Genomic DNA, 25,559 nt, shown 5'->3' with positions numbered 1-25,559 from the left:
CAGCCACAAGGAGCAGAGTCAGCAGGAGTGACAGAAAGCTTTTCAGTACTTGGCCCCGTTACCAAAAGCCTACAGTTAGTGCAATTAGAACAGTTAGTTACCAAGGTACAGTGTGTTCAGCTAGGAGTAACTCTTGGAAGATAAGGTAAGTTCTTAAAGGACAAAATGATGTGTTTACTGCATTTCTGAGTAATCCTGTTTTTGAAACTTGGGTTTTGTTTTGTTTTTAGCCTTATCTGTAAGTGACCCGTCTTTCAGAAGCCATGAATTATCCTGGATGTCTTTTTCTTCCTTTCGCATTCGAAAAAGGACGCATATTCAATTGCAGTTCCGGCCTCTTTCTGCAGATGGCATCCTATTTTATGTGGCACAAAACTTAAAAGCACAATCAGGTAAAGTTGGTAGGATCTTTGTTTGCAGGAAAAAAAAAGTCTTAATGAATTCCTAATAGCCTATTAAGTAATGCACAACGGACTATTTTAATTTTAAGCTACCTAGCCAATAAAATATGTGAACACTTGAACTTTTATGCTGTATCGTCACTGCAAGTATGTTTATGAATTGACTCCCTAAATATGTTAATAAAATAGCAAGAGCTTTGTTAGAATTAAAGTTAACAAAATCCAAACATAGTGTATGCTCAACTTTAGAACAACCCCATCAAAAAAAGAAATTGAAGCCATGCATGATAGTCTGATGTCAAAAGGGACAAAATCTGAATATAAAAGATAAAGGAAAGGAAGGCATGGCTGATATATTTCTAGAAAATTCATTCACACTTCTAGCTCCAAAATATTTTAAATTGTTCTGTCATCTCAATAGTAAACCTAGGATCTGCATTCCAAAATAAGTTTATAAAAATCATTTTTAACTATTAAAGTTGCATAATTATCATAAAACAATATGCAATAAAATATCCAAGTAGTATGCTCCAATTTGAAAAATTGATCTTTGTGTTTTTATTACTTTATTCTTGATTTTCATTTTCATATCTGCCTCCAGAACTTTGACAAAGGCATTTGCATAGATACATTTCTACTTCAAAATATTTTTAAAATTTTACATTTAAGCTTTTCTTTTATCTTGTTTCTCAGAAAATGAAATTTTGGTATTGAGAAATAATTAAATCTGTTTATTTTGTTTCTCATAGTCAACAAAAATGGTGCCCTCATTTTCAAATCTAATCTAAGTAGTTTTTTTAAGGGTATCTTACTGTGCTGCTAAATGATGAGAAGATCAGATAATCAGACCAAAGTGTTTCCATCTCAATGCACTGGCGAAATACCTTCAAAATAATTTCAAGGAGAAAAGATGATAATTTCAAAGAAAAAAGATAACACGATTGACCTACAAAATATACCTTCGAAGATATTTGTTCCCCTGAGATTTCATATTTGGTTTTAAATTCATGATTAATTTAAATCTCCCTGTGAAAATGCCAAATGGGAAAATCACATGCAAACAGAAAATTTCTGTTTATAAATCAAGAGACATTAAAAGTCAGTTTCAGTTATTTTACTCCTAAAAAACCCGACGTTAACCTTTGTATGATAATGGCAGAAAATCAAGGGATATTCAGGCCATTCTGTCACTGGCCAAGAATGTTGTACCATAGTTTTATAATCAGTACAGTGGATATATATTTGTGTTTATGTATAGAGAATCAAAAGCTCATACACACCAACACACACAGAGGGGTAAGAGCACATGTTGTTACACCTGTTATTAAGTGGCATTGTATTTCAGGTGGTGACAGTCAAGATTTTCCTTTTTTTCTGCCATTAGATACTATTTACAAAGAGAGCTGAAAACAGATTTACTAGTTTCATGTAATGATTGGTGCTGTGTCTGACACTTACGTAAGGAAATCATGAAAACTTTAAAATAGTACAGACCTAAACTTCACATTCTCAGCCTTAGATTGACCTAAAGGTAATCATCAGATGAAAGGCATAAGCTTATTAGCAATCAGGTGGTGTAATCAAGTGATGAAGTAGGCTTCATCTATTCAAGGTTGCATAGAATGCAGGTGGCTGTCCTGTACTTTGTACCTTTCTGAGGAGCCACCTCTGACAGATTCCAGCTCATCCTCTAGTAAGAGGAGCTGTCAGTTAAAAACACCCACACACTTAATGCACAATGTCAAAAACCGCAAATTTAGATTTTCAGCAGCCAATTAGGTTTTCATATGTGGAAAACCAAATTCTCAATTAACAAGGTTTCTGTGTCTCCTTAGAGGTTAATAATTTGAATCATCTCAAATAGTGTAAACTTAAAATAACTTGAAAATTATCCTAGTTCACTTTAGATCTCTGACTTTGGAAAGAGATTTTAAAGAGAGAAGTCCTTGGCACCTGCTTATCTGTTTCTGCTATGTATTTAATACCTTAACATGAGTTTTTGGACACATAAAAAATACCAATATTATGTTAAGCATAAATTAATCACAGATAGCCTGAATTCATCTTGATATAGTTACAATCCTCCCAGACAAATGTGTATTTAAAAAGCCTAGTCATCCACAACATAAAGTTAAAGCAATTCAAACAATAAAAGACAAATAAAATTAGTTAATATTACCTTTGCTTTCCTTCTCTAGAGAAAAATATAAAACTTCCCTAATAGGCTGCACCTGTATCTCTTCCCAAATGTTAGGTCCTACAGGTCTCTTTGACCTGTGATGTGCACTGGGGAAGGCAGGGGATGGGTGTGGGCAAGGGCAGCACGGACGGAGGGCCCGGCCCAGGCACGGTAGTAGCCGAAGTGAATTCATTCATGATCTTTCAATCATTTACGAGCTGTTCCTGGTAAGGACTGTCCACTAGCGGTGGACTTTTAACATTTACTTTAATGTCAATCTGAACTCATGACCCGTGACTACAGCACCATATTCTAGTCAACTAAAAGGCCCGCATGACAAAAAGTTGCTAATTCAGCTACAAGAGCAATTTTAGCTTCCAAGGCCACAGAAGGAGAGAAACCCCCCCCCTTTTTTTTTTTTTTTTTGCCAACTCTTCATAAGACAAGAACACAGCAGCAAAGCCATGTTACAATAAGCCTTCCTTGGCAGCAGCTACTCTCCTTGCTCTTTCTGCTGGTTGGCAACTTGACCAGCGATGTCGCAGATCCCAGCTTCAGCCTTCCGAATCAGTTTTTAGATTCTTTTTATTCCAGTGTAGCTCTTCACTGTAAGATTGTTTACTATAGGACACTCTACAACACAAGTAGCAAGAAAAACTCCTTCCATAATCCTGAGAAAGAGAATTGGTTTTAGCCACTGGCAGGCCACAAAGTATACTCAGAATGCTATAAATTTTTAAAACTTAATATCAATTATGTTTCATTGTTCTAGTTTCTTGTGGTATAAAAAATTTAAATGATTCAATTTGTATTCAATTTTTTCTTATATAACCTAAGTGTATAATGCTGCTTCTCTTTCCTTAGACTTAAAATGCTGTTGATGTTAGAAAATAAACTTGAGTTTTTTCCATTTGTTAGGAAGCTTTTGAAAAACAATTTACATATTATTATGTGAAAAAGATGTTTTATTTTTTGCTTTCAGCCGAAAACTAGTATTTGAAAAATACTCCAAATCATCCACCCCACCTTCATGTAAAGGTATTCTTAATTCACCAATTATTTATTGAGCATCTAATTATGTGCTCAGTGCTGTGCCAGGTGCTGGGGATAAACTATCAGCCAAATCACACACACACCCTGTTCTCATGAAGCTTCTGAGCTGGTGGATGAGTCAGCTACTAATCAGATAATGACAGATGTAATAACAGAGATTATATTGACTAGAAATTCTCTCTGACGAAAATGATTAAACCAGAGAATCATACTTTGCATGGGCTCGTACACTTTTCTCAGGTGGAAATGTTAGGAGGACGACCCTAGCTGCCAGGTCTCCCCACCGACCTGCACGGTCTGTGCGGACCAGCAGGGGGAGCAGAAAGGAAGGACGCTGTTTGCAGGAGGGAGGTGAGACAGCGCGGCATTGAGGAAGGGGGAAGAGAATAGGAGTATGTGCCAAGAAACTTCCCTGGGAAAGGAAAGGAAAGAATGTTTTACTGGTTGTGAAGTGCTAGGGGGAAGGGAAATGCTGTCTTGAGGAAGCTTTCTGCATGGTTTGTTGCGTAGACCACTTGGCTATGGTCTCGAAGGGCTCCCTTCTTTTCCCAGGCATGTGGAGTTGCATTTACTTTTCCTCTGGATGCCTCGCTGCAACTTCATACACATGCCAGGTCAGATTTGTTCACACATGCCTGTACAATTATAAAGTGAGATAAATATTGTGAAGGAGAGAAACATATTGCTATTAGTCACTAATAGGAAGAACCTAGCCCACTCTGGGGAATCAAGGAAGACTTCACTGAGGAAGAGGCGTTTGATCTGGGACCTGAAAGGTAGGTAGCAGTTACCTAGATGAGGTGGAGGAGCATCGCAAAAAGAAAACATGCACAAAGGTGATGAAAGCCTGACAAGGTCAGTGTTGCTGGAATAAAGAGGAGGAATGGGGCAATACACTCCAGGTCAAGCTGGAGAGGGGCCCAGAACCCACAGAGCCTGATGGCTATGTAAAAGATTGTAGGTTCTTATCCCAACAGTGAGTGCCATTAAAGGGTAGCATAATGATCAGACTTTCATTTGAAAAGATCACTTTCACTTCAGCGTAAATTAGAAAATTAATCAGAAAGGAAGGAGAGTCCGGAGCCTCTAGCAATAGATCAAGCCAGAGATGACAGTAAATTTAACTAAGGTGGCAGGAGCGAAGCAGACAGAATCGAGATGTTTACAATGAACAAGATGCTAATAAGTCATGTGATTATCGACTATCTTGTGATAAGTTATGTGTGTAGCAAAGAAAGGATGGTATCAAGGATCACACCTAAATTTTTGGTTTGAAAAACTGGATGAGTCACTCAACTCACTGAGTTTAGGTAGACTGGAAGAAGCCAGGCGTACGGGAGGAGGTTAACAAACGGAGACATGAGCTCCAGAGCTTGAGGTGCCTTTAAAACACCAGAGCAGAGATCTCAACTGGGGATTTGTACTTGTGTACTTGTAGACAGAACTGGATGCCAAGGTCAGGGCTGAAACTTGGGAGAGCATAAAATATAAGAAAGGGTTTTCATAGCACCACTATCAACTGCTCTTATTTCTTTTACCTGCCTCCCCAATTTATGCCAAAAACAGAATCAGTGGCTTGCAGTAAAACATCCAACTTACTCATTTTTACACTTTCACCCGTAACTAAAATCATCAAAGCAAAACCTCACTGTAACTTGGTACCACAGTACATTCATTCAGTGCGAAATATTTACAACTAGGGACTACTTATGTGGCCAAATCCTGAACAAAAGAATAGAGGATATGTGTATGAATGTATACCCGCATACTTCTACCTATAAATGGAAACGAAAGTCTCCAACATACTTGTGATCAAGATTTTGTTACTTTCTTTTCCAAAACCAAAACTTATTCAAGCAGCCAGAGAGGGCAAGAGTAGTTAATGGAGTAACATTTTACTGTTCCTAATTAAACTAGTTGTTTTCTTTCTTAACAGGTGATTTTTTATGTATCTCTTTAGTAAATGGTTCTGTTCAACTTCGCTACAACCTTGGTGACAGAACGATCATTCTAGAAACTCTCCAAAAAGTAAATATGAATGGAAGTACTTGGCATGTAATTAAAGCAGGAAGAGTTGGTGCAGAAGGCTACTTGGATCTGGATGGGAAAACTGTAACAGAAAAAGCCAAGGCTGAAATGAACTCCCTGGACACAAATACTGACTTCTATATAGGAGGAGTGTCATCCTTAAATCTTGTAAATCCCATGGCAATAGCAAATGAACCTGTAGGTTTTCAAGGTTGTATCCGAGAAGTAATTATAAATAATCAAGAACTACAGTTAACTGAATTAGGAGCAAAAGGTGGTTCAAATGTAGGTGACTGTGATGGGACAGCCTGTGGGTACAACGTGTGCAGAAATAGGGGTGAATGTGTAGTAAACGGCACGACTTTTTCTTGCCAATGTTCGCCACCTTGGGCTGGAAATACATGTGAACAGTCTGCGTACTGTTTGAATAATCTTTGTCTCCACCAGTCTCTGTGTGTACCCGACCAGTCTTCTTCTTACCGTTGTTTGTGTACTTTAGGTTGGGAGGGAAGGTATTGTGAAAACAAAATTTCATTTTCAACTGCAAAATTTATGGGTAATTCTTACATTAAATACATTGATCCGGATTACAGAATGAGAAACCATCACTTCACTACTGTATCCTTAAATTTTAGTACTACTGAAACAGAAGGCTTAATTGTATGGATAGGGAAGGCTCAAAATGAAGAAAATGATTTTCTGGCAATTGGTCTCCATAATCAGTCCTTAAAAATTGCAGTTAACTTAGGAGAAAGCATCTCTGTACCTGTGATTTATAGCAATGGCACATTCTGTTGTAATAAATGGCACCATGTAATTGTATCTCAAAATCAGACTCTTATTAAGGCCTACCTAGATGACAATCTAATTCTCTCCGAGGATATCGATCCACACAAAAAATTTGTTGCTCTAAACTATGATGGTATTAGTTATCTAGGTGGCTTTGAATATGGTCGAAAGGTAAATACTGTTACTCAAGAGATTTTCAAGAGAGATTTTGTTGGCAAAATTAAAGATGTATTTTTTCAGGATTCAAAAAAAATTGAGTTAATTAAGTCAGAAGGATACAATGTTTATAATGGAGATGAACAAAATTAGGTTACACGAACTACTACTGGCAATTATAATCTATAAAATATACATGTAAATGTAGTTATTTTGGCAGTTATTTCTTTGGCACATTGTTTACTGGAAATTGTTTACTATTACCTGAGATAGTCTAAATGCTATCATCTTTTATATAAGCTTACAAAATATAGCTAAAGAAAAGATTCTGGTCATTTTCCCTATATTCAATTTATCTGTAAATATGTTAATTCCTAAGTTTTCACTCCATTAGTTCATTTAGTGTTTATTCATTTGTGAATTGTTTTCAAATAAAATTTAGGTGGGAATGAATCAGCATTACATACAAAGAAAAATCAGAAAATAAAAATGCAACTTATTAACTGAAGGAAAAATAAAAATTATATAAGGAAATATAACCATAGTCTATAGTATGGCTCAGCTATGAATAGCTATATGATTACAATAATGTGAAATCTGAATATTGACTTAAACCAAAAATTTTTATATTGACTGTGGGAAGGTGGAAGGTGGGGGGAAGGAGAGTTGGTTGGTGAGAGTTAAATCCTTATCTTCCACAGCAAGTTATCAACTGATATCTCTGTAACAGAAAAAATAGCTATATGTGCCACTTACAAGTATGAAGGCAAATATCCTAAGAAATGTCTAAAAGAATTCAAAGTGGTTACTTCTGGAGAGCACAGCAGTGCAGACACTGTTGCATTCTGTTTATAAACCTTGTAAAATTACCATGTACTTATACAACTGATCAAACTTAAAAATGAAACTTCATTCATGTTTAACTTTTCAAGTCTACAGGCCTCAAAATTGGGCATAAAACAGGTTCTGAATAATGCTATTAAAAATTATTGTCCTGATAATATCTGTACCATTAAAAGTATAACTTGAGAAAGTGCACGTTGCCCAAACACCAGTTACCGACACAATTGTGAACAGCATTCTCACCCCCAGCACTGCAGACTGGGAGTCAGTTATCGCTGCTGTCAGCATTTTCAGAGTTTGATATTGATGACAACTTTGGCACCAAAAAAGCAACTGACAACACATAACTGACACAAAGCACTAATAGGTAGAATAGGACGATGTGGAGAAAGAAAATCTTGGTATAAGCAGCATGTAAAGCTTGAAGGGAAAAATACATAATTATTAAATGGAGAAAAATCTTTAGGAAGAAGACTGATGCATAGATAGCTTCTCAATGCTATTAAAAAGCAAAATTTGCCTGTGCAGGTTCCAGTCTATAAAAAGAAACTAAGTAAGCAATTTATCATTCGAAAAACTTTACTGATTTCTTCTTTCCCTTTTTGCCTTGTTATTTTGCCACTCCATTGCAATCAGAAAACTAGACATTCTTGGAAGGTGCTGGAACCAACGTTAAGAACTTTGGCACCATCCACTAAGACACAAATTGCCCCATACGAACATTAGAAAGTGCGTCAGCAAAATATAATATAATGTAGAATTGCAAAATGTCTATACATTGATTCAAAGGGGGTTTTTTGGGGGGTGAGGGGAGGTAGTGAGGCAGACTGTCCCTGAGCTAACATCTGTGGCAATCCTCCTCTATTTTCTTTTGTATGTGGGACACCGCCACAGCATGACGTGATGAGCAGTGTGTAGGTCTGTGCCCAGGATCTGAACACGTGAATCCCAGGCCACCACCTGGCCAGCCCCCCAAATCTAACTTTTAAAGATACACATTTTACGTATCAAGGAAAGAAAGCAGTTCAATGGAAGGTTACAAAAGCTTACGGAAACTTTGAACCACACCCCCATCACACTGGGCCACAGGTTCTCTCACAAGACAGTGGGCTTTTCCTCAAAGCAGCGCTTCCCAAAGTATAGTCCAAGGACACCCTAGGGCCCCTCGATCTTCTCAGGGGATCCACAGAGTACTTCCTTTCCCAAACGCGGTGAAGCCAAATTTTCTCCATATATTTCAAACAAAATGACATAACGCAAAACATTGCAGAAGCAGATAAGAGAATCTAGCTGTCTTAAGTTAGATGTTGGAGATACACGAAAATGAAAACAAATGACTCTTCTTACTAAACTGATTTAGTTTGGAAGTTATTCTTCATAAAAATGTTGTAGTAAGACAATGGGGTTATCGTTGAACAAATTAACAAATATTTTTAAAATTTGTAACAGTTTAATTTCTAATATGCTAAATAACGATAAAATCCACAAAAAGAAAAGCTCTTTAGCGTTCTCAATAATTCAGTGTGTAAACAGGTCCTGAAAACAACGTTTGACAACTGTTGCTTTAAAACGCTGCTGCTCCCAGCTGCAGTTCGCCCTGAGATGTGGCACTCGGCTACCACACTGCGAGCTCCACGAGGCTGGAGGCTGCCGGTGCCTCACCACTGAATTCCAAGAACCTAGCAAACGTCTGCAGAATAGGCAGAAAAACTGAAAACCGCTACCGAGAGATTCTCTTCTAAGTCAACAGGATTTGGTGAAAACATTTTTTTTTACCCTAAAATCCAAAATTTCATGTGGTGACTTATCCACATTTTTCATTTTTGCTATCCTACTGATGGTGTTGAAGATCTCTCGTGTGATACACTTTTCCACCACAAATAAAAATAACGGATCCTGGAAGACCTTTAAGATAATTTTACTATAAATGTTACAATGCTTCTAAAATGAAGCGTTGAATGTAAACAGGAGAACATTTTTTAAAGTAAGGTGAAATCCCTAAGCCAGGGGATGGCAGTAGTATTCACCTTCTTAAAGACTCCTTTTAAGAGTTAGTTCCTGCAAAAAACCATTAGTTTGGGAGGGAAAGTATTCTCTTTAACATAAGGAATGTTTTTAAAAGACAGCTTGGGCAGATATATATATATATATATATATATATATGTCTGTGTGTGTATATGTACACACACACACACTCAATTATGTCATAGAAGCAGCAAAGGTATTTGGGGATCCTGGGAGGTATAGTGGATTCACGGCCTTTCCTTTACACATGTTGAGTTCTCCCCAATGACTCGGTTCTGCATCTGTAAGATGAAAAGCAGTGCACTCATGTTTTCAAGACCCTTCTCGCTATTATGTTTTTCAACTGACCCATTCATGTACCCTCTTGCTCTATACATGAATTACTGAAATTATTTATGAAACAGGAATCAAAGAATCAAGAGTGTTTGGCATCTTTTTAAAAGCAGCAACCAATTTTATTCGTGATTTGCTTTGGGAGACAAAAGTCAAGTGCTGAGTATGTCTACTGCCCTTTCTGTCACCAGTGAGTGGTCACTTGATCAGTTTTAGAGGGATCTGAAAAGATGGGAATAGCGCAACTGGTATATTCGAATGTGGAAATTAAATAAACTATTTGTTTTAATAAGATCTCATTCATTTGCAAGCTCTCATAACGCTTTTAAACTTGATTCATATTCTTCTTTAAAAATACAGCTACTATTAAAAACTAAGAACAGCTGATCATAAATTTACCACTTAAGTAGGTTTATATGTTAATCCAAACGCATATACACACGTTAACATGCACGCAGTTTAAGTTGTCATTCCATTCTCTTCCCTATTGTTGGTATTATTTTTCTTAACTTTTAAACGTATTTACTATGGCCTTAGATATTTTGTAACTCCAAACACTTAAGATTCATTAGTTCACTCACAACTAAGCTACAATTAGCAAGTCAAGAGCTGTGCTAAATAGAATAATGGCCCCAAAGTTGTCCACATTCCAATCCCTGGAACCTGGAAACATGTGAGATTTCACAGCAAAGGGGAATTAAGGTCACAGATAGAATTGAGGTTGACAATCAGTGGACCTTAAAATAGGAAGATTATCCTGGATTATCTAGGTGGACCCAATGTCATCACAAGGGTCCGTAAAAGTAGAGAGGGAGTCAGAAAGGAGGGTCAGAGACAGCACCATGAGAAAGACTCTGCCCCATGCTGGCTTTGAAGACGGAAAAGAAAGTGGGGGGCCTCTGGAGCTGGAAAAGGCAAGGAGATGCGTCGTCCCCTAGAGCTTCCAGAAGGAATGCAGCCTTCTGACACCCTAATCTCAACTCACTGAGATCCACATCAGACTTCCAATCTATACAAGTGTAAGATAAATTTGTGTGGTTTTAAGCCACTAAGGTTGTAATAATTTGTCACAGCAGCAACAGAAAACTAATAAAAGAGGACTGGAGAGCGAGGATTTGAAATGAGCTTGCAGACCTGCACAGGAACCCACAGGGGGCGGGCTGTGTCTTCCTGCTCACTCTGAGGAGTCGGGCTGCTCAGGAAGGGTTCAGACAGGCCGGCGGCACTGGGAGAGAAAGGGCTGTGGAAGGTACCCACAATGACCAGGCTTTGTCCTCTACCCGGTTCTCAGTCCTCAGACTGAGAGATCCCACAACTGCCATGCACAAGGACTGTGGAGAAAAGCAGAACTGAGCCAGTTCCAGCTCTGACAACAGCAGTCTAACCTTGGGCAAGTTTTTCAACTTTTCTAAGTACCAGTTACCTCAGCCCTAAGATAAGTCTCCGCCTTTCAGGCCGACCAAGGTTTCTATAAAGCGCTCTGCACAAGGTCTAACACACAGAGGGTCCCGGACTTTCTTACTGCCACAGGATTACAAGGAGTGAACTTCCTAGGCAGAGATACCGCCTACACTTTACTCAGCAGAGGAATGTATAAACTATCTTAAGATGGTTCTAAATTTCAAAAAGCATTGAACTGTTTTTAGAGCAAGTTTTCCTTAAAACAGGAGAAACTGAAAGATGAACTTCATATAACTGACTAGCTTGTGTAAAGCTGGTTGTAGGTGAGACTTAAAGACTGAGAATGCCTTTGGGTCTACTATTCACTGAAAACTTCTCTCATTTTCCCTTTCTGTCCTCACGAGTTAGAACCTCAAGCAGTCGATATGCCCAAAGCTGCTCCCCACAACATTATCAACGGGCGGGGTTAGGAGACCTGGTTCTAACATTCACTGGCCCTGTAATCCAGGAGCCAGTCATCACTAATAGCGATCTACATGGGATGTATCAAGATCCAAGGAGACGTGAAGGAAGAATTTTAAAGTAAGCATCACAACAATATGTATAAGAAACAGCTGCCTCAGAGGTCATCGAAAACTGACGTGGAGGCTTTCTTCCGCTTGTGAAGCCATTCCTCTTGTACCCTGCAAAAGAACTCCGGGGTCTGATCAACCCCCAACCAGAGACATCAGTGAAAGCAGACTCACAACACACACATCTGAAATCAAAGCTAATTTTTTGGATTTGAGGTGGGGTTGTTTTGGTAAAACATTGACAACAATTTCTTCATAATGGTGTAAGAGATGATTGACCTTAGGTTTTGTCCGTTTGCAGACTAACTTGTTTTCTAACAATCTGCAAATGAAAAGTAGACCAAAATTAAACAAACTTTATTTTAATACAAGTCCTCTGTTTCAGAACTTTCATGATGATAAATTTCAGAGGAGAAGAATGACAAAAAAAGGGTATAGAGTTGTTGCAAACTAGACAAAATGTGTGGTTTTGAATTTCTGCTCCTCTTCTCTCCAGTGAGAAAAGCAAGGCTGATTCAGTTTCAAAACCTATTTTTAACTCTAATTTTAGGAAAACAAACTTTACCTTAATTTCGTGAAGTCATTCATATTTTTCTTCATTAATATAGGTAAGTAAAAACACTGGTTTTTCTCTTTTTGGTCTCAAGTGTTAGTATCATTTGGTAGCTATTGCTTTAAATTACAGCAATCAAAACAGTATGTCCTTTAGAGTGTAAATAAACTTAAGTGTGGATTAACAATAGCCTCCATGTGATTTGTATTTCAAGCAAAACTAGAATATGAAATTGTAGAGTGACCCCCAAAACAAGTTAGGGTTAATTACACATTTTACAAAAAGATTCACGTTTCTCTTATATACAAAGTTCTGTGGTCTTACAATGATTAGTGTACCAAATTTTGACGGTGCACCACTTTTCAGAAACATACCTAGAAAGTGGGCTTTAACGGCAGTTTTTCAGCTGTAGTTCTAAATTCTAGCCTCTTCAGAACTACATGACTTATCTCCACAGCCTATAACCTAAGATAAAGAAATCGTTTTTCTCCCTCATCTAATGCTCGACATAGCTATGCCTACGTTCTTGGCTGAGTAAGAGAATAAAAATGTCTGAAGGTAATTAAAGCTTTAAAGAAGAAATTGTTTTACTACCGAATTTCAAATCACACACACAAAATAGGTGAGAAATTCTTTTATCATATTTAGAATCAAAATATCCCTTAAAATATTTACATTTTACAGTAAAAAGGATAGCAAAACACAAGATCATGTACAAGCTGAAGTATTCAAGTTTCTGAAGAGCCAAAAAGGAAAAGGAAAATAATGCCTACCACAAAGCTGTAGTATATGGTAATAAATGCCTTCAATGAGTGGAAATTAAAGCAATAAATGTACTCCTTGGGCTTTTGATTCTTGGTCAAAAATTGCTCAACTAAATGATTAATATAATCTGATTATGAAGTTGCTTGGCTTTTTGTTGCTCCTCTACAGTTTCTGTAAAAACAGTGCAATTTAAAACAAACTTACAGAGCACACGTTACTCTCAAATTAGTCAGTATATAAAGGACATTCACTAGAGGGAGTAAATATATTCCATAGTTAACCATATTTACCAATTAAGAAATAAAACTAAAATTTCTAAGCCTTTATTGCATATTAATAAAACAAATCTTTGAATATACAGCAATGTAAAACTTTTAAAAATATTAAATTCCTATAACTAGGGACAGTGGTGTGAAGAAGGGATGATGAGCACTGGCACAGAGCGCTCTGCACCAACACACAGAATTTATTGTTCTGCAAACCACCAAGATTAAAAATTTAAAAGATGGCACAATCCTAGCAGGCAATCGTAAAGTCTGTAAGATACAACATTTAACAGTTGTTTAAATGCAATCTTGAAGCAGCCTGCAAACTTTACCTTTTGCTTTTCGCTCTGTCGGTGTGGTCCCTATCTTTGTGGTGCCTATCTCTGTCCTTTTCTCCGTCTCTATGTTTACTTTTCTCTCGCTCTTTGTCCTTCTCGTGGTCCTCACTTTTAGGTTTATCTGGTTTCTTGTCTACACTCCTGCCATCTCGGCTTGCTTTCCCGTCTACGCCTCGATCACCGTGTGATGGCCGAGCCTTCTCTTTATCTTTATGCCCTTCCTCCCTGCTTTTTCTGTCTCTGTCCTTGTCTTGGGTTCTGTCTCTGCGTCTATGCCTTTCAGATTCTGGCTCCCATTCCTTTTCATGTCGCTCTCTTTTCAAGTGGTGTGAATCACTATAAAATCTCTGGCGATCCCCTTTACCCCTGTTAAACGGCCTATCCAGTTGCTGTTGGTCTTGCCTACCCCAAGGGTCACTATGGCGCCTTTCTGGTCTCCGAATGTCTTTAACCTGGTAAAAATTTTGTGGGCCTATATACCGTGATGCTTGTGAAAGGGGACCCATCATACGCTGCGGCTGGCCTGCCAGATGAACAACAGGTGGCCAGGGAACCATGGGATTCTGAGGAAAGCCAAAGCCTGGAGGGGGGAGTAACGGAGGTGGCAGATGTGGTGGGAATCCAAACATGCCTTGTGGGGGGAGATGAGGGGGTCCTGGGAATGGAAATCCAGGGGGGCCAGACTTGAGATGCTGAAGGTTGGGCTGCTGTGGCCTCATGGGGGAAAAGTTTGCACTTGTTCTGGGGCTGGTGCTTCTGGAAGCAAAGTTGATGCTTTTAGAAGGAAATTCTGATTGACATGTGTTTCCAAGTTCAAAATGAGATGTTGCCGCTGCCGATCCTCTTCGAAATGGGTGTACAGTTTCAATATTTTGCATTAAAACCTCCTCCTGTAAGGGTTTTGCTTGTTCTGTTTGAGAAGTATGTAGGTTTTCTACTGATGGTGAGTTTTGTGCAACTCCTGAATTATCACTCTGCTGAACACATGAGTTTTTCTCCACAGAAGACAACTTTTCCTCTACATTGACTTGCTCTGTTACATGCTCCTTTTGTAAAAGACCAGGCAGGGTATGTTTTTCTCCATTCCGGCAACTATCTCCATCTTTGCTTTCTGAAGCCGTGATCTGCTGACTTCGTCCTGCTGCTTGCCTAGGATCCCTTTTCAGGTTGATAAACTGCGGGGACCTTGTCGTAGCAACAAGGTTTTCACTGCAACTCACATTACCATCTGTGTTTCCTTTTCCTACATTAGACCTGCACGGAGAACTAGTATTTGAAGTCCGATTATCTTGCGAATTACTCTCTTGATCTTGTAGCAGCTGTCTTTTTAAGGTTCTCTCTTTACTCTCCACAGTTTCCTCTTGTTTTGACTGAATTGATAAGTTTGTTAAGAATGCTTCTGTAGAAACATCTGGTGGTTTACCTCTGAGACTAAGATTTGTCAATGGCCCAGGAGAAAGGGAAGAGGACCCCATTACTGATGTTTCTTCTCCTGCCACCACTGAATTACCTATAGATTCTGAATGATCATCTACGTTAACCTTCACTTCCTTGGCTTCACTGTCAGCGACTTCCACTGTATCTGTTTTCTCTGCTTTGGAGTTGGCTTGCTCACTTATAAACGGAATTTCTTTAAGAGTGTTTTGTTCTGTCACTGACTGAGCCTGTTCATATACCTGACCAGTAGTGCCCAAAAGGCTCTGCAGTATATCGTCCACTGGAAGAGGTTTGTTTGCTAATTCCAGAGTAGAAGGTTGATTTTCCCAGCCAATCAATACCCCAGGAAGGAACCTCAAAGGTTTTGGCGGCTCCTGTCTGGTTACCTCCACTAAAGGTTCGATTACTGCAGGAAGGTCTTCCTGAAGAGACTGCTGGGGCTTATTTCTCTGCTTGTGCAACACAGCTGTGAAAGAATTAAAGAAGTCATTTTCTTCCTCTGGGGCATCCTCCGTGGAAACTTCTATTTTGCTTTTCTTATCAGGTGGCAATGCTATCGGCACGCTTTCAGGAGTCTCGGCGGTGTGGCTGGCACTAGCACTGTGCTGCCGCTTCAGTTTCTGACGAATAATTAAGCCCAACAACAGATTAGGTCTATGCAGCTCAAGCCCTGTATAAAATCAGAGACATCAATTAACAGTCACTTTCAATCATTAGAATACAGGGTGAAATTTTGCACCTAGCTTCTTATAGCCTAGTAACTGGGTGCCCGTCCCTGTCAAGTCAGCCCTAGAAGGCTGGGTCCTGAGAAAGCCAGCAGGGTCCTTTTCTCACTCTGCTCCCACCTCCCACTTCATTTTATTCATACGCTAGTATTAAAATGTATACCTACCAGGTCCATCAAAAGGCACAAGAGGGTGTGGAATTTTATCTGCAGCACCCAAAGGAATAAGGTACATATCTTTAACCTGCTTCATGTTGTTAGCAGCTACTCCATAGCGCTTTCTGCTGCTGAAGTATGCAAACAGCAAAGTATAAGAGATCTGATCTTCTTCAGTTACGGGTGTGAAGCGAACCACACAAATTTCCTATTCAAGAAAATAACAAACGGTTATTTAAAATAATAACCCAAACAACAGCTTGGTTTTAAACATCATTTCTCAATTAGTAATAATCTATTGAATTTTACAATGATGACTAATAAGTAACTGGTTTACCAACTTAAATGCAGATAAGAATACTCAAAAGGAAACAACTCTTAGGGAAAGATCTTTGCTGATCCATTGATGGATTTGTTTTATCTGAAGGTGTCCCCTAAGAAATTGAGTCCCAAGGTAATTATATTTGCTCAAGGTGACACATTTGTCGGTGGCAGAGAAGATATTTAAACCCATGTCTTTTGATATCTCTATTATATCTTCACACCCAACATTATAACCTCCACAAAGGGCTGCCTGTGTTTTCGGCACACTGCAAATTAACGGCACCCACTCACAGCACCTTACCATGTACACAGTGACACAGACACACAAATCCACTGGGTTTGAATTTAGATATAAAGGGGGATGGGTGAAACGACCTCAAATACATAAAGGCCGTCAATTTTGTAAAATCATATGACTGACTGAGGAACTTATTTGCTTGCCACTGGGCTCTTGGCTTTGTTTCAAATAGAAAAGACAGTATCGATTTGGTATTAACATAGTAGTGCAAAGAAAATGGATGCTTTTTCGTGAAGGTATACAGTCAAAATAGGGAGAGCCAGATCTGTCGCAAAGCCTAAAGTGACGCAAGATCCTAGAGAAAACATGTGCGTGAAGGAGCTGAACTACGGCTCTAGCTTTTATAAAAGGTCTGTCATGTAAACTGCCCTCTTTCAGAGGTAACAACTATTCGTGCACTTCAGTCAGCTCCAGACGGAGGTACATTATACGGTGTCAGGCAGTAATATATGGGTAGATCAAGAGTGATTCCCAAAACGTCCAAGAATACTAACTACTTGCCCGTGACTTTTGCTGTCATCAGAAAGTGACAGCAAAGAAATGCAGTAACTCTTTGAACAGAGCTTCAAAGTCTATTTGTATCCTAACACTGTATCAACTTAAATTCTAAAATCTATATTGGAAAAGAATATTCTTTTCAGCTTAAGATCGATCATCCATTTTGGATTATCTGAGACTCCTAACCGTATCTTAAGAAAGAGATAAAAAATTAATGTTCCCTCAAGATTTATTTTTTGAATGTCTATAAACATGCTAGGTACTATCATCTTCAGAGGGAAGACGATTTCTTCTAATGATTAACTTTTCCTGTGGAGTACTGTTCTATGAGTTAAAAAATGATAGAAAATACAGAGAGAGAAAAGAAAAAGAGAAATATTATTGTGATGGAGGCTACTAACTACCTCCCAGTATCTCCTCTCCTCCTCTCTTCCTCCTACAAAGATAAGTCCTTCCCTTCTAGCTGGGCGCACAGCCGTTCCCAGCCCCATGAGGAGCTGTGTAAGCAAGGCTGGGTGACTAAATGCTTGCCAACAGAAGTGAAACAACAACTGCAATTCTAGGCCTAGCTGTTAAAAGCACAGGATGAGCATTCTTCATTTTTATCCACTTGGTGCTGATAAGTCAGCTTGCACCATGTTTGACTGATAAGGGCAACAGTCTTGGAAATTGCAAAATACAAGATCTTCAGAAGGAGCCTGGTCCCTGAAGGGTCTTGTAGAACCAGAGCCACCTGGCCACCCTGAACGACCATAACAGAAAAACAAACTTCTGTTTTCTTTGAGCCACTGTATTCTAGGGTCTTTCTGCTGCAGCAGTTGAACCTACGCCCTAACTAAACTAAATGTCTATAATCCAAATAGGCAAACTTCAAGGATGTATCTCAAAACTTATTCTAAAACATTTCTTCCAAAACTCTGACAGAAGTCACTGAGAGAGCATATCAGAAGGAAAAAAACCCACAGAAGGAAAGCTGGCTGTCCTGAGCCTTAGTAAATAGCTGTAGCTCAGTCCTGTCGGCATCTTAAGTAGATGAGAATGTGCACCGGCTCCCTCTCCGGGGCACCTTGCATAACGACTCTCAGCGGTTTACTTCTCAAACATGTCCTCATGCGTCCTTACCTTGGTTCCTGAAGCTTTAATTTTTTCCACATAATCCCAAACTGTCTGAGGTGATATCCTGCCTCCTACTTGAATACTATCTGGTAGATCCTGCGGTAAAAAATGAAGGTGGTCAATGTATACAGAATATCTTTATTACAATATTCATACTTCCTACAAATTCAGCTCTAAGACTAATTTGAAATGGCAATAAAAACCAAGTACACAAAAAGACTATGAAATGCGTCAGGGAACAGATCAAAGTACAGGGACAGCAATTAGGCTTTTCCTCCAGCGTCATCTCCAAATGACTGAGGTGGGTGCCCAAAACAGTTAAGAAAGACTCTGAGGTCATGTCAGTTCTCAGCAGAAAAGACAGGCACAGAGAAGGAAGGGTGCTAAGCACCCCACACTCACAATCCAGGAAGAGCACAACAGTCTTCAGAACATGAGGGAGCCTGGAGAGCATGCCCCAGTCCTGCTTTTCAGGGTGCTAGTAGGCAGGGGTAGGCCTCAATCACTAACAGCTGGATTTCAGATGTTACTGAGTGGAATTACAGAGTAAATTTTTTCAGAGAACAGAATAACATTGTAATAATGCCAGCTTCTTTTTTTTAAAAAGGCACAATCTTTCTGAAAACAGAAGACTATACATAAAATCAAGAACTGTGCAATTAAGAATATTTAAAACTTTAATCAGTATCTATTTTTTCCATGAAAACAGAAAAATCATAAAAAGTATAATTAATTGATATTAAATTCAATTAAGTTTATTTAAATTATTAATTGCTTTAAGTATTTTATTTCAAATTTTAGTCCAAATCAAACTAAAAATAAGAGAAAGAAGTGGTGTTCTGGAAAGCAACCATATAGACACTGGTTCAGAAAAGAGAACAGTTTTGTTTAAAAATCAAAAGGTTCCCATAGTTCAGGACTTAATTCTCCATTTAAAAGAAGAACTGCCTTCACCATGGACTAACCAAAGTCTAAATTTCTAAACAGATTTGTTCAAAAACAAGGACACCATGGGTCCATTTAATTTTTCTCTTATAAAATAGGCATTTCTGAAGTATTATTTGCCAACCAAACTATACGTAAAAGTAATAATTAGTTGTTTATTAATCAAAAGCACAACTGCTAAACAAACTGATCAACATTAGATAAGCAACATTACATTGCGTTAAACTAATTTCAGTCTAATACAAAGAAAAGTAAAGTTTAGGGTAGTCTTAAAAGGAACAGGCATATATTTAATTTAGGGTTTTGAAATACTGAAAAGAATTTTTTAAAAAACTTCTGCCTTTATGGTCAGCAGACTGAGAATGAAGGAAAAGGCTAATGTTAGACATAAACATAACTTACAGCAAATATAATTTCAACAAAAATACAGTACACGTGCACTGATTTATTTTTCTTCTGCATAAACACAGAAAAATGCAAACTTTCTTCGAAACAGTTAAAAAATGTCATACTTTCTCATTTGTCATAATATGGTAATATTACAGCTGCTTATTTTCCATCAATATTGCATAACAGTCCCTTCCTATTCCCTCAGGTATAAAACCAACCAAGGGCACCACTGCAGCAGCTGTGGTCACTGGTCTCCTGGGACTGTCAACTAGCTGTAAACTTTCCGCTACGGTCTGTATCTTGTTCACAGAAACGGGCAGGTAAGAACTACGGCCATGAAGCTGGGAAACACAAGCAGTAGGGAACCAGAAGACTTGCGAACAGTGAGGAATCTTCCTGCCAGGCTAACATTGGAGGCCATAAGTATGTCAACTGTTTTTGTAAATCTGTATCTAAAGATACAGACTCCAATTTTCAATTCTCTGACACAGTGAAGTTACATCTTGGAAAGGGTGTAGGAGAGATGGATTTAATACTTTCAGAGCACAGTCTTCGACAGTTCGAAAATGCCATTTGTGAATTCCTAATTCCATTAACTGAACAGTTTAAGGATCACTGTCAATAAGTATTTTTTATTATGAATGAAAGAAATACTTTATTATTTTATTATGTTGTTTCCTTGCTTACTCCTTTTAGAAACACATATGTCAATCCAGGCACACAAGGGCAGGAAAGTTCACAGTACCTCCGTCAAGTACTCAGGGGAGCCAGACACTGGGTAAGCTTTGGTAACGAATTTTGCCACAGAAGGCATGTTGATAAAACCCTTCCAGATGAAGTTCAATCGAGCCAGGAAGGTAGACTCAACTTCCACAGTTCCAGGCATCTCTGGACTAAAAGATGACATTAAAATGTTTTCAGTCTAAAGATATGCTCATGAATAAATGCATTTTCCACTTAGTCATCAATTATTTCTATTTTATAAAGGCTATCAGAGCTTCTATTTTCACTTTATAAAATTATTTTCATATTTATACGGTCATATTTTACAAAGAGATCCCTCTTGATTGGCTTAGATGGACTAAGGTCCAGAGAAGTGCAAGCAATTTTTCTTTAATGACCTATCTCCTGCCTCTTGGGACTAACATAATTAAAGGGAATTTTAATGTCAAGTCCCCATACACTCAAATTTCTAAACTAACTTTCAGAATCATTCTTTCATCTCAGAGTATAGGAAGATACAGTTACTTTCTCAAAAGAAAGGTTCCTAAGACATATGCCACTTTTCTGTTTTTGAAGACCTCCAAGTATAACTTCACAAAGATCTATAATGATTATTATAGAAATAATAAGAGAAAATTACCGAGGAGCAGGTGAGAAGGTTGACTTCGGAGACTCTTGTTTCTCCTCTTCAAAAAATTCAGAAGCCAAAATATTTGAGGTTGAAGACAACGCATCTGCTATACTTTCCGCTTCATTGTCTGAATGTTTACGAGATACTCCAACAACCACCTTCACTTTTTTTGGAGAAAGATCATCTACAGGTGGTGCCATTCGACCTAACAGAAGACACCAAAATAAACCATTTTTGTAAACTAAAATTTCTATAACTTCATCCTCTTTCACTTCTAAAGTTATTCCATTTCCCTGACTGAATTGTTGCATAACCATACATTTCCTGGGGTAATTGGTAAGTATCATTTTTCATACTGAGTTATATTACACCTCTCTGACTGATGTGAAAAATTAGGAAAAGAGGATGTTAAAAACTCAAGACAAGGGGCCGGCCCCATGGCCGAGTGGTTAAGTTCCCGCGCTCCGCTTCAGTGGCCCAGGGTTTCACCAGTTCGGATCCTGGGCACGGACATGGCACTACTCATTAGCCCATGTTGAGGTGGCGTCCCACATACCACAACTAGAAGGACCCACAATTAAAATATACAACTATGTACTTGGGGGGTTTGGGGAGAAAAAGCAGAAGAAAAAAAAAAAAACTCAGACAAGCTGAAATGGAAACATTATAACTAGAAGCTAAAATAGGTTTCTTGATTCCCTACCAAAATTTTTTTAAGTAAACTACACCAAACTCCAAATCTTGAGAAGTAACTTGAAGAAGTGAGTAAACCAAATATATATCCTACCCTGTGTTACACACAGCAGCAGTTCATGACATACATCCACAGTGCACTGCTACTTAGTCACTGAACAGGAAAAGTTTAGTAAAGTTTAGAAAACGATATTGGTTTTAGGCTGTAGCATCAAGAAGGAAAAATCACTCAAAACTTTCTGAAAATAGGTCAAGTCTAGTAGTATTTAACATGTTTTTGTGTGCTACTATTACACTTGCTGAAATATTACAGAAATTACTAAAATTAATAGAAATAACAGAGTATTTTTCAAGATTTTTCCCAGACAAAACAACTAAATGGGTGTACTTAAAACTACTACTACTCGTGGATAGCTTTCTTTAGGGATAACAATGTCTAAAATCACACTGCCCTCTGAGACATTACCATTGTACAGATTGTAAAATATGCAAACAAATTTAATTTTGAGAAGATACGATTATTTTCATTATAGGAAAATTACTTCATTTATAATACATTTCATCTAGTCCCTAGTACAACGATGGAAGGCAGCATATCAACTAACCCGAAGAATTTTTCACATTACTGAACAAGGTACATATCATTCCTTTAGCATATACTACAGCAAAAAAATAAAAATTGAGAGCCACACCTCTAGAGTTTTAAAAAAACTCTTGACCCCCCCATCATTACCAATAAACTGAACATAAACTTAAACTTTTCCTTAACACACCCCAATTTCTTATGCCCTAATTCAATCAGTCTCCAACATCTGTCAATATTACCTAACTTGAGTATCTCAAAGCCTCTGGTTATTTCCATCTCCAACGCTACGACTCTGATCAAAATATCTCCATCTCCCACTTGGACTAGTGTAGAGGCCTCCTATCTCGTCTCTCTCTTTTCTCTCTCGGCTTCTTCCACGGTAATCTCTACTCAAGAGAGACCTTCATAAAATTCCAATCTCATCATTCCTCTCCTAAAAACCTTCAAGAGCTATCCACTGCTCTTAGATAAAGAACCAAAATCTTTAATGTGGCCTCCAAAAGTAGATTTTCAGCATTTTTTATCATGATCTGTAAAGTAATATTTTCTATCATGATCTAGGACTTACACACACACACTTTTGTGTGTATGTGCATGCATGCATGTCTGTATATATATGCATGTATTTTTTTGTTTTATAAGTAACTGGGAGTGGAGTCTCACAAAGCCATACTTATAAGCATGTCTGTATATATACGTATGTATTTTTGTTTTATGAGTAACTGGGAGTGAAGTCTCACAAAGCCATACTTATAAGCATGTCTGTATATATACGTATGTATTTTTGTTTTATAAGTAACTGGGAGTGGAGTCTCACAAAGCCATACTTATAAGCATGTCTGTATATATACGTATGTATTTTTTGTTTTATAAGTAACTGGGAGTGAAGTCTCACAAAGCCATACTTATAAGCATGTCTGTATATATACGTATGTATTTTTGTTTTATAAGTAACTGGGAGTGAAGTCTCACAAAGCCATACTTATAAGCATGTCTGTATATATACGTATGTATTTTTTGTTTTATAAGTAACTGGAAGTGAAGTCTCACAAAGCCATACTTATAAGCATGTCTGCATATATACGTATGTATTTATAGTAACTGGGAGTGAAGTCTCACAAAGCCATACTTAGAAGCATGTCTGTATATATACGTATGTATTTATGAGTAACTGGGAGTGAAGTCTCACAAAGCCATACTTATAAGCATGTCTGTATATATACGTATGTATTTTTGTTTTATAAGTAACTGGGAGTGAAGTCTCACAAAGCCATACTTATAAGCATGTCTGTATATATACGTATGTATTTTTGTTTTATAAGTAACTGGGAGTGAAGTCTCACAAAGCCATACTTATAAGCATGTCTGTATATATACGTATGTATTTATGAGTAACTGGGAGTGGAGTCTCACAAAGCCATACTTAGAAGCATGTCTGTATATATACGTATGTATTTATGAGTAACTGGGAGTGGAGTCTCACAAAGCCATACTTAGAAGCATGTCTGCATATATACGTATGTATTTATGAGTAACTGGGAGTGGAGTCTCACAAAGCCATACTTAGAAGCATGTCTGTATATATACGTATGTATTTATGAGTAACTGGGAGTGGAGTCTCACAAAGCCATACTTAGAAGCATGTCTGCATATATACGTATGTATTTATAAGTAACTGGGAGTGAAGTCTCACAAAGCCATACTTAGAAGCATGTCTGCATATATACGTATGTATTTTTGTTTTATAAGTAACTGGGAGTGAAGTCTCACAAAGCCATACTTATAAGCATGTCTGTATATATACGTATGTATTTTTGTTTTATAAGTAACTGGGAGTGAAGTCTCACAAAGCCATACTTAGAAGCATGTCTGTATATATACGTATGTATTTTTGTTTTATAAGTAACTGGGAGTGAAGTCTCACAAAGCCATACTTAGAAGCATGTCTGTATATATACGTATGTATTTTTGTTTTATGAGTAACTGGGAGTGAAGTCTCACAAAGCCATACTTATAAGCATGTCTGTATATATACGTATGTATTTTGAGTAACTGGGAGTGGAGTCTCACAAAGCCATACTTAGAAGCATGTCTGTATATATACGTATGTATTTATGAGTAACTGGGAGTGGAGTCTCACAAAGCCATACTTAGAAGCATGTCTGCATATATACGTATGTATTTATGAGTAACTGGGAGTGGAGTCTCACAAAGCCATACTTAGAAGCATGTCTGCATATATACGTATGTATTTATAAGTAACTGGGAGTGGAGTCTCACAAAGCCATACTTAGAAGCATGTCTGCATATATACGTATGTATTTATGAGTAACTGGGAGTGGAGTCTCACAAAGCCATACTTAGAAGCATGTCTGTATATATACGTATGTATTTATGAGTAACTGGGAGTGGAGTCTCACAAAGCCATACTTAGAAGCATGTCTGTATATATACGTATGTATTTATGAGTAACTGGGAGTGAAGTCTCACAAAGCCATACTTATAAGCATGTCTGTATATATACGTATGTATTTATAAGTAACTGGGAGTGGAGTCTCACAAAGCCATACTTAGAAGCATGTCTGCATATATACGTATGTATTTATGAGTAACTGGGAGTGGAGTCTCACAAAGCCATACTTATAAGCGCAGTTCATCATATTTTCTATTCTGCTCTTGTCTTTCAAAACGCTAGCTACTGCTCACACTAAAGTGATCTCACCACTACCAGTAAGTTGTAAGCTGATTTAAAAGGCAATGGATGTAAGACATTATAAAATCTGATTTCTAAATCTCTCTTCAAACAAATCACATGCCTCTTTCCTCTTCTTGAATTCAGTTCAAGCTCCTGTCATTCCCAGTATCTAGAATGGTCTTCCCCTCTCTTTCCAGGCACACTTCTCAACCTTCATGTCTCAGCTTAAATGTCAATTCCCCAGCCAAGCGGCCTCTAACACCCCGCATAGGCGAGGTCTTCCTGCAAGCTAAATTCACTTGTAACAACTATACTGTACTTCTGTAACTCAAAGCATCACCTGCCTGTCTTTCCCACTAGACTATGGTTTCTCTTAAGCCTGGATAACATCTAAGTTTTTCACCACTATATTCTCTAACACCAGCAGAATACCTGGCAAGGAGTAAGATCTCGATAAATATTTATTGAATGAATGACCAAAGATAAGAATACTAGAGAAAACGTCATTTCTGATTTGTTTCATTTGGTATATATAACAATAAAATACAAATGTTATTTCCCGCCTTCACTTAGTAAATGACAGTACCATCACCACTGCCCACAACTTCCAATGTCTATTCTAATGGTTAAATTCTAGTCAT

At 37.9% G+C, this 25,559-nt stretch overlaps 3 protein-coding genes across 15 annotated transcripts in view; 2 read left to right on the top strand and 1 right to left on the bottom strand.

Moving 5' to 3' along the window:
• LOC103546271 (protein eyes shut homolog) overlaps positions 1 to 537 on the top strand; it is a 1,017,652-nt gene extending 1,017,115 nt beyond the window's left edge. Inside the window, exon 31 of the mRNA XM_070583910.1 lies at positions 231 to 537. Coding sequence (XP_070440011.1) covers positions 231 to 448 — 218 coding nt within the window. The 3' untranslated portion in view covers positions 449 to 537. The remainder of the gene's footprint in view (positions 1 to 230) is intronic.
• A 2,458-nt stretch (positions 538 to 2,995) lies between these two features.
• Positions 2,996 to 8,577, top strand: LOC139077371 (protein eyes shut homolog). The gene has a single exon (XM_070584834.1). The coding sequence runs from the start codon at positions 5,668 to 5,670 to the stop codon at positions 6,757 to 6,759; it is 1,092 nt and encodes a 363-aa protein (XP_070440935.1). The 5' UTR covers positions 2,996 to 5,667; the 3' UTR covers positions 6,760 to 8,577.
• Positions 8,578 to 12,952: 4,375 nt separating this feature from the next.
• PHF3 (PHD finger protein 3) overlaps positions 12,953 to 25,559 on the bottom strand; it is a 78,062-nt gene continuing 65,455 nt past the window's right edge. For all 13 annotated transcript variants that reach the window (XM_070584820.1, XM_070584828.1, XM_070584829.1 and 10 more), the window contains 5 exons: positions 20,954 to 21,149; positions 20,336 to 20,483; positions 18,262 to 18,351; positions 16,032 to 16,227; positions 12,953 to 15,809 (listed from right to left, as the gene is read on the bottom strand). In XM_070584820.1, the coding sequence (XP_070440921.1) occupies positions 13,693 to 15,809; positions 16,032 to 16,227; positions 18,262 to 18,351; positions 20,336 to 20,483; positions 20,954 to 21,149 (2,747 nt within the window). In that variant the 3' untranslated portion in view covers positions 12,953 to 13,692. The remainder of the gene's footprint in view (positions 15,810 to 16,031; positions 16,228 to 18,261; positions 18,352 to 20,335; positions 20,484 to 20,953; positions 21,150 to 25,559) is intronic.

This window comes from Equus przewalskii, chromosome 19, assembly GCF_037783145.1.
Source record: "Equus przewalskii isolate Varuska chromosome 19, EquPr2, whole genome shotgun sequence".
Classification (NCBI taxonomy): domain Eukaryota; kingdom Metazoa; phylum Chordata; class Mammalia; order Perissodactyla; family Equidae; genus Equus; species Equus przewalskii.
The sequence above is the reverse complement of the archived record's forward strand: the minus strand, read 5'-3'. Positions and strand labels throughout refer to the sequence as shown.

What these genes read in the sequence shown, in the direction of transcription:
- LOC139077371 (XM_070584834.1), top strand. Translation starts at nt 5,668, where the DNA reads ATGAATGGAAGTACTTGGCATGTAATTAAAGCAGGAAGAGTTGGTGCA.